Genomic DNA, 13859 nt, shown 5'->3' with positions numbered 1-13859 from the left:
GAGCGACAAAACCCCAGACGCGACAAGCGACAACTAATGGCTGACGACGGCTGCAAAAATGCAAAGTTTTATGACCAGTTCGATTTGAATCATTTTCGCATGAATTACTGCGGGCTCTTTACTATCCACACTACGCTAGTTTGTTTCACAGTTCACATCCTGGTTTTTCACATAAGGTGCGTTCAACTCAATCTTGCTTACTTACGTGAACTTGCATTTTCTACATATTGTGGCGCACCATATGATATGGTCCATATCGTGTGTTTATTACTCCTTGTTCGTTGCGTACTGTGATTAACATTAACAAGTACTAACATTTTAGTGCGTAGCATGTATGGCACCAGTGATCTAATGCTGTGGCGCGGCATCTTTTGCATTAGAGCTGCCAGCTGCTCCGGACATGAGGCAGATAGTTAAAGCTCGTTTCCTACACCTCCACCTCTATACTGGTCACATTGCATGCAGTGCTTGGTGGTAGTTGACCTGCGACGTGTGCCTATCATTCATGCAAGTACTGCAAAATACTTCAGCCTATCGTGCTCAAGCCTTGACACGCGTAGTAGCGACGAGCCCCCGCAGCGGAGGCTCTCCCAGAGCCGACTGCCGGGATCGGAGCCTACCATACAGGTCGACCGTCGAACTCAATCCAGGTTTCTCAGCGTCTTCAATTTGGTGCGCTCAAGCGTTAGGCTTTACATGCAATTTTCAATAACATGAGCTTTATAAGCTCTACAAGCCGTACCTCGCACACACTTTGTCCTTTACTGGTATTAGAACCTACGATCCTCAGTGGAGATTCCCCACCCAGGGAGATCTTGATCAGAGGGGTGATGCTGTTGTGACGTTGTGATCTCGTTGTCTCCTTCGTCATATCATTGTAGCTAGTAGCTACCACAAAGCTCGTCCCTTTTCTTATCGCCTTCATTGTAAATAAAATAAGTTATTCAATCTCATCTAGAGGCCCTGAGCTTATCACCAATGACTGTTGCTGAGTCCTCGGAGGAGCTCGTACACCAGCATACCATTTGGTTCCGCAAGCAAATCGACGAGACCATCACTAAACCCTGGAACCTAATATCCAAGGATCCGCGGGTGTAGACGGAAACGAAAGATATTGTCATAGGCTATGACTCATCAGCTACTGGCGGTCTGTTTAGCCCTGCAAGAGGCAGTGCGCCATTTCGGTAGACTTTCGGACTACAGAGTCTCTATACACGTGGACAAGCAAGCCGTCGTCACTATTCTCAGGAGTATGTATTCGAAGAACCCAACATTGGCAACATTGCTACGTTCCATCGTCTACTGTCCCGCGAGACTGGCCCTTACGGACTGCGTAATTCGGTGGATACCCTCCGGTGAAAATTGGATCGCCGACAGAATATCCCGTGGAAATTCCGGAAACGAGAACACACGTCGCTCCGCTGCCGAAAAGGGACAGTCGATACACAGCGCACGCGCGCAAGATTGCAACTCGTATGCACGCATCAAGAATAGCTTGCAGGTCAGAGCGCCGCGTAAATGGGGCTGTCATTTTGCTCAACTCATCCCTCCCACACCGAGCGCAAGAGCCGTGCTGCTTGAAGACCGCACTTCCCCATCTTCGATGTCGACGCGACATCCTAGTGGTATCACGGGTACCAAGCAGCATTAATCTTGCGAGTGCGGCCTTCAAGCGACCTGAATCAAGCCCGAGTCGGGCTGCTCGACTGTTCATGGACAAGCCTAGCTTGTCTCCAGACCCATGTGTTTCGAGTGTGGTTATTTAATGAGTGCGATTGTAGATAGAATCTCTAGATTCCATTAAACACTGCCTTGAGTTCCCAAATGGTTAACACTGGTCGAACAGAGGAAAGTCAGGCCGCTGTAGTTTGGTGTCATTCACCTCGAACGGTGCCGCATAGTCCTTTCCACCGTAAATGAGCTCCCATTCCGAGACGCATTGTACAGCAGTGTCTCTGAGGTCCCGAGCAAAGACTGCTTGCTTCCGGTGCCCTATGAGCTCCCAGGACTTCGCCTGATGATGAATTTATCACTCATCCGAAAGAGGCGAGAATAAAATCCAGGCGAACTTCGCTGTCCTAGTCAAGGACTACTGCCGCGATGCCTATCAATGATCTACGGATAAGCGAGAGCTCATGCTCACCCATTGGGTGACACCCAAGAACCATTTTCTAGCCGCCACGCTGGACTTGACCAGTTCTCTAATAACATTGTCCTGGAGTCTGTGTCGAACTTGGTTGCGATGGCCGAGAAGCTCCTTCAGGATCACTCAGTGATCATCAGTGCCTCAGCTTGCCGTGTGCGATGGTTTCGCTCGGCATCGGTATTCAATCTGTGTTGACTTTTTAGCTCTTATTTTAACGCAACAGCTCATACTGAAGCTGCGCTCAGATATTCAGGATAAGCCTTCAAGTTGAAGCACGATGTAGTGTGACAGAAAATTGAGCTGGTTGAGTGATGTTAATCTGAATATCATCGGGGGGCAGGTATGTGATAACGGCACCTGACAAAAGATGACCCAATGAGCAATCCAATTCCATGGGTGATATGTACTCGGTCTCGTGAAAAAGTGATATCACATTGAAACTGATGGAGCCTGAGCGAGTGTTTTTGGAGCTTACTGTCCATAGATGCTCGGGCGACAGGTGGAAAGGAGCTAGTGTCGTCCAGAACAACCTTAGCTCCTTCCATGTGGAACGGCACAGGCGACGTGTTGTTGAAAAGTACACTTGGAGGCGTAGAATTCGTCTGCATGAGTCTGAGAATAAACCCAGGATCAAGTAAAAACCAGTGTTGGACTTTGCGAAGGCCATGAAGGCACGGCAGACACCCCTGCTATTGAGAACGCTGCAAGCGAGTGAGGAAGGCGACATTTCGCGAGGTAGATGAGCTTACATTGTTGTAATAACAAGATTATCAGGGTCAGCATCAGAGGAAACGAGCCTGCCTGTTACGGGGCCGAGAATTGGCACAGATCCATCGAGCAAGAAAGTGCCAATAGGAGGTGGTCCCGGAGGGAGGGTCGGGCCACGAGTTGAAGTAGGCCCAGGAGGTGAGGCCGTAGTGGTTCCACCACCTAAAATGGTAGGTCTAGGGGACCTGTCTCCGAGTATTCGACCCACCCTTGCTGCTGCATCCTTCCCAAATGACAGCGTTTATGATCGCGACAGCGAAGAACAAGAAGATTTTCATTTCTGGTATCAACAAAGCTAAAGCCAGACACCCAAAGGTCCTTGGCCAGAGCATTTCTCCTATTCGCCGAGCAATAGGGATTCTCGCTTGGGAATTCGAGCACTACTATAACAGGCGGCGTGTCCTCCACAGCTTGCTCATGAGCGAAGCAACCAGTTTTTTGATACGAACGAAGCTCTATCTGATAGAGTCTATCATACGATTCGGGTGACTTGGAGACATCACGTGATGTCTTGGTGTCACCGTCGACGTCACGCGGTAACCGCGCCGCGGTCATGCATACCATGCACCTTTCATCATAACGTGGAAAGTCAAGGATGCCCCAATGCTGACGTCGCCACTCACGAATCCGACCGGATTCGGAGGATCTGGGGAAGTATCCGAATTTTTGCATACTATTCGGTGTAACATCGCAGCAGGCGTAGTCTCTGCTGAATCAGCATCACTGAGCAGTATGAATATACTGGATCACTGCTTTTGATAACGGAACCCTCCGCTCAATCGAGGCGCGGACACCTCGTTCTCAGAGAACGAAATCTACGCTCGACAATATACCACTCGACTAGCAGGGACACTGCCCGGCAGGCGAAGGGACATTACTACGAGACGTGGTCAACCTCCGTAGCGTACCCTGGAGTGAGACTCACATATGATAGCTAAGCCTTGCCGAACTGTGAGGCGCGAGTGGAGATAGAACGCGGGGATCCGCCCTATGCCGGACCGGATGCCGCACAAGGGCTGGTAACCTGGCGGTTGTGACTCACAACTTGTGAGCCGTATGACACACGGTGTCACCCACGCCGTGCATAGCTTGTCCGAGCCGTACGCAGGCGCTTGGTGGTGGGCGTGTGATGTTACGTAATAACAATATTAGTTACATAATGTTACGGATGTTGTTAATAGTATGTTACGGATGTCTCGATGGGCAGCGTAGAGTAGCTCCTAAGGGCTGCTCTTGTTGGAGTACTCGTTGATGGAACCAAGATATCTCAGCGTCTGAGTTCCACATCAACCGTGCAACCCGTGCCGTACATGAATCACGTCGTGATGATGGGCACGTCTGGTAGTGTAATGCAACCGTGACGTCGCTAAGGCACGATGCCGCCTATCGGCATCAGCATCCGTAAACTCTCAAGGCGAGCGACCTTTCAGACTCAAAAGGTCGCTTAGTGTTTAGCCCTTGAGGCTCACTGGGCCTGGCTCAGCGGTATCTAGCTCATCTTCACTAAAAGAAATGCGGAAACTCACGAAGATTCATGGGGAGAGGTGCCGTGTCCTCTTCAAAGGGATACCAGGCTCACGTCACAAAGCAAGGTATGCCCGTCTTGCAGAGGATGATACGGGTTTGCAATGCTGAATAGCGTTGCCATTATAGCGACAGCTACTCTGTATTCTTGCAGAGGCGCACAAAGGCATACAATGTTTCATAGCGGCAGCTACCCTCCCTGCGTGCGGAGGCACCAGCAAGCTCACACAGGCTCATAGCGACAGCTGCCCTGCCTTCTTGCGGAGGCGTGCACGGGCTACAACGCTGCAGGTTGACAGCTACCCTGTCCTCGCTGGGGGCATATACGGGCACTACATAGAGACGCTGCATACCACCCCATCTTGAGGGACCCGAGACGGACGAAACCCGAGTCGGCTCCTTGGGCGGGCGCAGTGCCAGATCCTGAGGACTCGACGTCTTCCGATCCAAGTATTGACAACACAACTTGTCTTGTGTTACACAAGACGATTGAAGCAGAATCATTTGGTACGCTGCCGTTTGTTCAACTTAATGGACGGCGAAGCCGAGAAAACTTGCTGACACAGTTTCAGGTCGGCAGTCAGATTATCCTCGTCCTCAAACTCTCCCTCGTAATCCGACTCCTCGCTGCTGTCATCTTCTCCATGACCAGCAGAATGTACGATCTCGCACTAGCAGCAGACTCCGGTACCTGTCGCCTGGTAGCCTCTGCCGATCTGTGTGTAGTATTGAAGGTTGAGATTAACGCACGACCAACCACTCGGTCCAGTTCGGCACGCTTATGCTCGAGCCATGCTAGACACGACTCCGGGCTAGAGCAGATCTCTGAATAAACGAAAGACACATCATGGAGAGCTCCCATCGCAAAGCACGGAATACTCACCTTGCGGGCCCGACAGCGGGACATCAACAGACGAGCTTTTCCCTCGGAAACCTTGGGAGTCGATGAGCTCGGTCATAGCGTCTCGTTGATGGTCAAGCCACGTCTGCCATCTACGGGTCCGTGTCAAACGCAGGTCATATCTGAGATGATCGAACACTGCGTGGTTCTCTCCTGTTCATTCTTATGTTGTCGAAAAGGCCGCGCAAGATTGAACGGAAAACGCTGTCGATTAACTTAAGAGTCAGTAAGACGCTGAGGTCAATTGCATGGGACTGCAGGGCTCACTTCTAATAGCAACGTCCCGATCCGGCGTCCAAGTGCTGCTAGTGGGGACACGAGTCGCCTACAGCCGGGTCGCTGCTTTCTTTCCCTTTGACGGACTCTGCGTCGAGGTCTATCTCATTAAAGACCTTATCCAAGCTTACTGGCAATAGTATTCCCAACGCGTTATCAAGGCGCGTCATGCAATGGTCGATATCAGCCATCTCAGCGCTCTTCAGAGACTGCACAACCTGACACAGCGTCGAGCATCTCATGCTAGCGATGGAAAATAGGCACATGGCCAATTACGCTGCGTAATTTATGCATGTTTAAGACAACCAGGAGATTCCGAGCCTCAGAATCTGGAGGGGGGTTTCGGAAATTCTCATTGGTTCTCGCACACTTCCTCTTTGAGTAACGTGTAAATTCCCAACTCGCCCTCAGGGTATTCGAGCTTACGCTTCCCCATACACCCAGTAGCCTACTAGCAGTAGGCCCTCCCCCTGCACGGCTTCTGACAGCTCTCGAAGATGTCTGCGATCCGGCGCTTCATCTGGATCTCTTGACCAACTACGAAAGCCATACGGAGGCAAAAAGTAGTGGTAACCAGTCACTGGTTGCAGTTGTGCAGAATGCACAACTATGGAATCTTAGCTTAGCTCGAAGCTAGTTGATGATTTTATGAGTACGATTGTAGATAGAATCTCTAGATTCCATTAACCATTGCCTTGAGCTCCAAAATGGTTAACATGGTGAAGAACCCGTCGACAACTCCCTCAAGTCCCGTTGGTTTACAAATCGCTGAAGCTTTTGGTGTAGAGAACGTTTATCTCTTGAGACATGTTACTGATGGAGAGTTTACCAAGAAGTGTGAGGAGATGCTCACCGATAAGAAAGCGACTTTTGGTGATATATTGGGTTGGTGTGGTTATATGGGGGGTATTAGAAATACCCGGTCCCAAATGGTTAACATGGTGGAGAATCCGACGACAACTCCTTCAAGCTCTGTTGGTTTGCAGATTGTCCAAGCATTTGGTGTTGCTGTAGCGACTTTTACGACATATTAACGATAGTGAGTTACAGAGTAAATGTGAAGAGCTGCTGATTGAGAAGAAGATTACGTATGCACAGGTCTTGATTCAAGACCTGTGCATACGTAATCTTCCAGTTCAAGACTCTTGAACTGGTATGGCTATTCGCAGAGCGTCAAGCTCCCGGGTTCTCGGATAATGCAATCATCGAAGAACCTCTCTGTCGATGGATGGTGTACCGCCGATGATGGCTTTTGGTTAGTGTAAAGCACAACTTCGAGGACGGTCTGATGTATCCAGGCAATGTGGAGAATAGTGATCTTCGCCATTGTCAGTCTACTTATGAGATTGATGATGAGCTATTTCCACCTCCTCATGATGATCTGGTTTGTGACGAGGACGTTATGGGCACGATGGAGTGATACTACGATGGTGAGAGTGATACTGTTCTTGGCGTTTCTACTTTCGTTGATAATGATGCTAATGATGATGGGATTGATAGAGTCCTTGAAGCTAGTAATGTAAAATGTAAAGATTCTATCGATGCTGACACGATACAATTATCTTTACCGGATAAACCTATATTCGCGGTTTCGATTGATCCTATCACTCATACTCTATATCGAAGTGAATGGTATCGTATTACTACCAATGAGACTAGTACTGATGATCATTGTTCTTGTGCTGATATTTGTATTCAGCTCTGTGAGTGGATGGATCGATTGTCATTCAAAGCTGTTCCTCGTACTCATTGGAAACGGCTTCGTGCCGATAATGTCGTGGAGTCAGAGGGTGCTAGACAAATTGAATCTTTCACTAGTAGTGGCAAGTTAATTCAAAATAGCTACCATCGTTAATAACGATTCGTTATCTCTTGTACGTTCCTAATTTTTTATCCTGTAAAAGGACGTAAAAGACGCCGGGTCGTTCTGCCTGTGTTATTCAAATATTTTGTCTTCACTATATGCTGCCGTCTCTCAAGGAGGGAGGATGTAGTTGTGCAGATTGCACAACTATGGAATCTTAGCTCAGTTTGGACCTAGTTGATGATTTCATCAAGGATAATTCTTTATCCCAAGTTGAATTCCGGAGACGAGACACACGTCCCTCCGCTGCCAAAGGGACAGCCGATACACAGCGCCCGCGTGCAAGATTGCACCACGTACGCACGCATTGAGAAGAGCTTGCAGGTCAGAGTGCCGCATAGATAGTGCTGTCATTTCGTTCAATTCAGCGGAGGTTCCCTTGCAAAGGCCGCGTGGGCCAGCTAAATCGTGTCGTGAGGTTTGTAGCAGCCGTTCGCCGCCTCAAGTGAGCCGGGCCCGCCTGTTTGAACCTTACTTGCTGACACGAGTTCGGACCCTCCCTTCCTGCTTGCTCCTCCTTATCATAGTTCAAATTAATGACCACCTTTTGCCGTTTTAATCCAGTTCATCCCGGAGATCGGGAAGACTGGCGCCGGGAATCAGGCTGCGCAAGTCTCGTCTGCGTGCTAGAGTCGTTCCCAAGTCATGCAACGCCTTCTCTCAAGCTGGGAACCCCCGCTTGCAACCCCCGCTTGCCTACAGGCTGCTTGACGCTACGCAACCTTGCGACGGGCGCTTCTTTCCCTCTAAGTTTACGAGAATGGCATCTGGCCCATTGGCCAGGAGCACATGGCGCGGTCTGCGCAGACCACAGTCGCACAGCCGATCGCACACGGGTTCGGTATGCTGCATACCGTATGCACTGATGATCCATCTGTCTGCGGCCAGCAACGGCCTATCAGCCCCGGCCTGGTTACGGGCCGCAACTTGCAGCAGAGCTTTGCTCAAGGTCGGCAGCGGAGTTATCATAACTCCGTTCACAGTTTGTTCACGTTTTCTTTGGTATCGTGAGGAATGCTAGAGGTGAGTATAAAACTTCCTGGACACGCAGGGAGTTGTATCCTGTTGCGGCGTGTGTTAGTACTGGCTGTGTTCCTTTGCTGATTCATGGCAAAGAACGGTTGGTCGGCGATATCCTCAAGATGTTATGTGGTTATATTGGTAAGGACTTTGATTGGGATGAGTCGTTTGACATCGACCCCAAGAACCCGCCCTACAAGGTCTTATGTTCCTGCATTTCGGTTGTTGAAGATTATGTAGAACAAGGTTGCCATCACCCAGTGAAGCATCCGGACCAGCTCAAGGTCTATGTGGACGCGAGTGCTACAGGTTGGGCGTGGGTGATAGTTGGTGTTTCTGTCAGTACTGGCGATCTGTGGAAGATTCAGTCAGCAGCGGGTGTATTTAAATCTAAGAATCAGAGAATTTTCCATATAAATAGAAAAGAGCTGGTTGCTCTCTCAAAAGCTGTGCTCGCGGTGCATGCAGCTTTATCTGGTAAACGGCAACATCCTTTTATTCCATTGGTAACTGTGTGCTCTGATTCTCAAACCGTGGTTAGATGGACTTCGTCGAATAGTGCCGGTTCCTTCAGTAAGAGCTTAGAGAGAGTTGTTGTTCGTCGATTGGTTCAAGCCATTCGAGAAATTATGGATGATCTTCGCTCTGACAGAGCGTAGTAACTCCCACAGTGTGGGAGTTACTTTCAAGTTGGAAAACTTTTCCACTACTTTTCCACTAGAGATTCATTACTCACCTATAAGGTGAATAGTGAAGATAATAGAGCAGACCCCCTCAGTAGAGTGGCCAGTGGGCGGGGCTTTGATCAGTAGGTAATCTCTGACCTAACCGGTGATGCTGCTCTCTTTACTACTTCGGAGTCTATTCATGCTGTGCAGCGGGGTGGGTTCGAGAAATCTACACAACCAGATCTACCAGTTGGTGGATTGGCACGAGAGTTTGTAGTACAAGACTTTCTTAGTAGAGACCGTACAAACTTTGTACGGTCTCTACAAGAAAGTCTCCTCTATGGAGCAAGGTTATGGAATATATTAAGACTGGTGAGAAGGCTGACTCTAAATTTATTAATGCAGCTAAGGAGAAGCGTATTAGTTCAGAAGGTCTTTTGGTGGCTCTGAAGTATCCGGCAGGATCAATTGCGCATACTCCACGCGAGGTTATTGTTATACCTTGTGATTCTGCCGAGGGAAGGGCGGAAGCTCTCCGAATTATCAAGGTTTTCCATGAGTCCGCACACCACAATGCAGCATTGCCTAGCAGCTAGATATGTGTCATGGGAGGTGTCTCGGCTTTTCTTCATTGAAGGATTGACGCGGTTGGTGCGTGTGGTATGCCGTGGTTGTGAAAGGTGTCAGAATGCAATGACTACCCACTTCTATACTGGGGCTATGGGTTTCACCGATACCACAGCTTCGTGTGTGTGGGATGTTGTAGCGTGTGATATTGCAGGCCCTTTCAAACTCGACAAAGACTATGGTTTTGTAGCTGCATTGGACCAATGCAAAATACAGTGTTATACCCGAACAACAGTGTTGTTCTATGACGCCGGGAACTCACTTTCTGCAGGGTTTTTCACGCACAACTTGTTATGTCTGCTCGGCGTAAGAACTTCTTACTAAGAAAGCTGTCGTCTTCCTCGCCGAAGCTCGAGCCCGTGGACAGAACGTCCCAGAGGAAGTGAGTGATCTGGTCCGCTTCGCTCTGGCTCCGAGCACGCCGCACACCTATGGTTCGGGCGAGAAGCTATTCCGAGACGTCATCCTGGCGGCCAGGATTCCTGGGTCGTAAGGCCCGCCTCGACAAGATGTATCCTGCTGAGGCCAATCCCGCAGGGTTTTATCGATGGTGAAACCGCGACGGCCGGGGACAATACTTGTGTGCTGGTATTCTCAGCTAGCCTGCTAGCCAGAGGGTGCAAGTGTTTCACGATACCGCTTCTGTGAGTTTGAGTTTATCTAGTCGGATATGGTTTGTTCATCGACGAAGGGAGTGCGGTTCTGCCACCCGCGTGAACCTTAGCCACCTTGTAAGGACTTGTGTCACTGTCCCATTTGTGGTACAACTGTCCTTGAGTTAAGCTGTGCTAGATATTCACATATTCTGTAATACTATATGTAACGTAAGAATAAGTTATTCATCCTTCGAGTCGAGTGGATTGTGTTAACGGTTACATATTGGTGGAGAACCCGTGAGTTATGCCCTTGGTGTCTCAATTATTGGCTAACTTCCGACCTTTTTCTGGTGATGGAGATCTTTATACCTTTTTGAAGAAGTATGATACTATCAGTCTTATGCAAAAATGGGATGCGAATGCGAAGGCTCAGAATCTTGGTCTCTTCTTGGAGGGCAGAGCTTGGCAAGTTTATGATGATCTGTCAGATGAGCAGAAGAAAGATTATGTGGTAATTCAGAAGGCTTTGCAAAAGACGTTTTCAAAGTCTGCTTTTGGCTCTTATACTGCTTTTGTCAAGCGATCTCTTCTTCAGGGTGAGTCACTCGAGTCTTATGCAGCTTCACTGAAGAGGCATATCAAGAAAGTGTTACCCTCGGATGTGGACCCAAAGGTGATGGATACATTAATGATGTGTCAATTTCTGAATGGCTTGAAGGAAGAGTATAGTCGTCAACTTCGTGTCCTAAGTGATGTCACTTCTTTTGAGACTGCGTTAGCGAAGGCTAAGAAGTTGATCAATGTTGATAGTGATATGAGAGATATACCTGCCTTTCAGTCATCATCATCATCATCATCAGCACCTATAGTGAAGGAGGAAGTTGCAGCTGTGGAACGACGGTTTTCTAAGAAACAGCAAGGCCGTCAGCTGTCCTATGGACGACAACCTCACGATCCTTCTCGGTATGCTAATTATGTTTGTCATGAATGCAAACAACGAGGTCATATTAAGAGGTTCTGTCCAATGAGGAAAAACAAGAAACACGCATCTAAGTCGGGAAACGGAGTCAAGGAGCAAGGAAAGTCGGCCTTGCCCCGGGAGCTATAATGGCAGCTGTTTCTCTGTCTACCCGCACTCCTCATGTTGATGCTGTTCTATCTGTTGGTTCGAGTACATCCTGAACTACATCAGTGCTTGTTGACTCTGGAAGTACTATCACTGCTGTGAGTGATAGCTTTATCCAAAGTCATGGTCTGTCAAAGTATGTTACTAATGGTACTGATGGTAATTCTAATATTAAAGTTGTTGGTGGGCATGATATAACTATCCGTGGTTATCTTGTTTGCTCTATTATATTTTATAAAGGATATGTGGTAAAAAATGTCCGTTTTTGTGTGGTTTCTGATATCAGTCTTTCTGATGTTATATTGGGTAGCGACTTTCTGGAATCGAGGTGTGTCGATCTCTCTTATTCGCGTGGTTGCCTAGTATTCCCTGATTGTACCCTTCCGTTCAACAAGCATGATGCTACTATTGGTCATGTGAGTGGAGTATCGGATCATGGTCCTAAACAACGGCCTGATCACCCGTTGCATATTGAATCATCTGATGTGATACTAGATTTTAACGATGGTCGGTGGGTGCTGAAATGGAAATGGTTAAATGGTGAACCTTCTGCTGAAGAATCGAGAAAGTTATGTCGGTCACCTTATTTGTATAAGCGAAAGATGACTGCTACCCAAAAACAACAATTTGAGGAGGAGATTCAAACATGGATTAATAATAAATGGTTGATACCCTTTGATGGTACTCCTCGGTGTATTTTACCTTTACAAGCTGTTTTACAAGGTCACAAGAGTACTAAAGTGAGACCTGTACTTGATTTTAGGGGTCTCAATTCGTACATCAATAGTCAACCTGGTTGTGATTCGGCTGTCTGTTCAGAGTATTTGAGACGTTGGAGACGTGACGTCTCAGACGTCATAAAGCAGCTACATTACTCGATGTTCGACGTGCTTATATGAATGTGGCGATATCTCCAGAGTTGTGGCCATGGCTATGTGTAATATGGCATAATAAGTGTTATTGCCTATGTGTTATGGGTTTTGGACTTAACATAGCTCCAAAAACCTTGCAGCTAATAATGAAGGCTGCCCTTGCTGGCGAAGTTGCTGATGCTTATCTCGATGATATATTTGTTCCTTTTTCTTCGGAAGATCCAAATCGGTTGAATCGTATACAACAAAATCTTTTGTTGCATAACCTTCCAACTAAGTCTCCTGAGGATTTGGCTCGAGCTCGTGTGCTTGGTTTACAGTTGGTAGTTGGCTCTGACGATGTTTTATATTGGAAGCGTCGTAGTGGTCAACATATTGACTTGTTGTTGGAGAGCACGTTTACGTTACGTGAGTTGTTGTCTTGTAGTGGCAAATTAATAAGCCATTATCCGGTGTTATCATGGTTACGTCCGTGTTTAGCATGGCTCCGCAGGTCTGTTCCTGGTAATGATATGAATCAACATGTACCTGACAAAGTTATGTCATGGGCTCGTGAAGTAGCTTCACGTATTCAGCGTGAAGGAGATCCAGCACATGGTAGATGGTTTGTTGATTTCAGTAAACCGTTTATCCTCTACACTGATGGTTCGGCCATTGCTACTGGTTATGTATTGCTCAATGACGATCATGTTATTGAGGACGGCACTAAGCTCAGATCTAAGTCGGATAACAAACATATCAACTTATGTGAGTTGAATGCTGTTATTCTGGGTGTAAATGCATGTATTAAATGGGGTATTCACTCGCTGACTTTACGAGTTGATTCACGTATTGTTTATAATTGGTTAAATGTAGAACGTCGCCCTCAAATTCATGGTCTGCATGAAATGTTGGCTAAGAGTCGTATTTCATTACTCAGAGATCTTCTCCGGAGTAATTCTCTTTCTCTCCAGGTGGAGTGGATTGGGACATCTTCCAACTTGGCAGATGTGCCCTGTAGAGTTCCACCTAGATGGATAGTTGAAGAACATCAACTTGGAACTCCACAATTGGCTGCCATTGGTGCTACGTATAATTTGGAGCCAATTATCTCTTTTGGTAAACTTCTTCATCATCAACAACGTGATGATGAGCTGCGAGATATTTATACCATGATAAGAGATGGACTCCCATGTGCACGGTATTTACCTACTGGTTATCGCAAAATATGGGAGCAATTGTGTATTAAGGATGGTTTATTATGCCGTTCTTATTCACTGCCTGGTTATCGTAAAGTAACTGTTCCGTTACTACCTGACAACCTTCATCTTCAAGTCCTTCGACATGAACACTCACATCCCACTGGTGGTCATGTGTCTTGGGATAGGTTGGTTGGTCGTCTACGTGCGAAGATTTATTGGTTGACATGAACCAAGATGTTCAACGCTTCTGTGCTACTTGTAAGTACTGTATTGCAGCTAAAGCTCGCACT

The 13859-nt window shown here is 47.6% G+C and overlaps 5 protein-coding genes across 5 annotated transcripts; 4 read left to right on the top strand and 1 right to left on the bottom strand.

Moving 5' to 3' along the window:
* Window positions 1–2895: 2895 nt before the first annotated feature.
* On the bottom strand, window positions 2896–3076 carry Pmar_PMAR027525 (hypothetical protein; the record flags this gene model as incomplete). The annotated part of the gene is made up of 1 exon (XM_002768632.1): window positions 2896–3076. A coding segment is annotated over one exon (181 nt), but the record flags the coding sequence as incomplete, so codon positions are not given.
* Window positions 3077–6322: 3246 nt separating this feature from the next.
* Window positions 6323–6649, top strand: Pmar_PMAR027524 (hypothetical protein; the record flags this gene model as incomplete). The annotated part of the gene is made up of 2 exons (XM_002768631.1): window positions 6323–6556; window positions 6602–6649. The coding sequence occupies 2 exons, from the start codon at window positions 6323–6325 to the stop codon at window positions 6647–6649; spliced, it is 282 nt and encodes a 93-aa protein (XP_002768677.1).
* Window positions 6650–8621: 1972 nt separating this feature from the next.
* Pmar_PMAR027523 (hypothetical protein) lies at window positions 8622–8887 on the top strand (the record flags this gene model as incomplete). The annotated part of the gene is made up of 2 exons (XM_002768630.1): window positions 8622–8819; window positions 8843–8887. The coding sequence occupies 2 exons, from the start codon at window positions 8622–8624 to the stop codon at window positions 8885–8887; spliced, it is 243 nt and encodes an 80-aa protein (XP_002768676.1).
* Window positions 8888–11250: 2363 nt separating this feature from the next.
* On the top strand, window positions 11251–11498 carry Pmar_PMAR027522 (hypothetical protein; the record flags this gene model as incomplete). Its single annotated transcript, XM_002768629.1, has 1 exon — window positions 11251–11498. A coding segment is annotated over one exon (248 nt), but the record flags the coding sequence as incomplete, so codon positions are not given.
* Window positions 11499–12869: 1371 nt separating this feature from the next.
* On the top strand, window positions 12870–13388 carry Pmar_PMAR027521 (hypothetical protein; the record flags this gene model as incomplete). Its single annotated transcript, XM_002768628.1, has 3 exons — window positions 12870–12892; window positions 13008–13135; window positions 13342–13388. 3 exons carry the CDS (start codon window positions 12870–12872, stop codon window positions 13386–13388), a joined length of 198 nt encoding a protein of 65 aa, XP_002768674.1.
* Window positions 13389–13859: the final 471 nt, after the last annotated feature.

This window comes from Perkinsus marinus (genome assembly GCF_000006405.1).
Source record: "Perkinsus marinus ATCC 50983 genomic scaffold scf_1104296967704, whole genome shotgun sequence".
Lineage (NCBI taxonomy): Eukaryota > Perkinsozoa > Perkinsida > Perkinsidae > Perkinsus > Perkinsus marinus.
The sequence above is the reverse complement of the archived record's forward strand: the minus strand, read 5'-3'. Positions and strand labels throughout refer to the sequence as shown.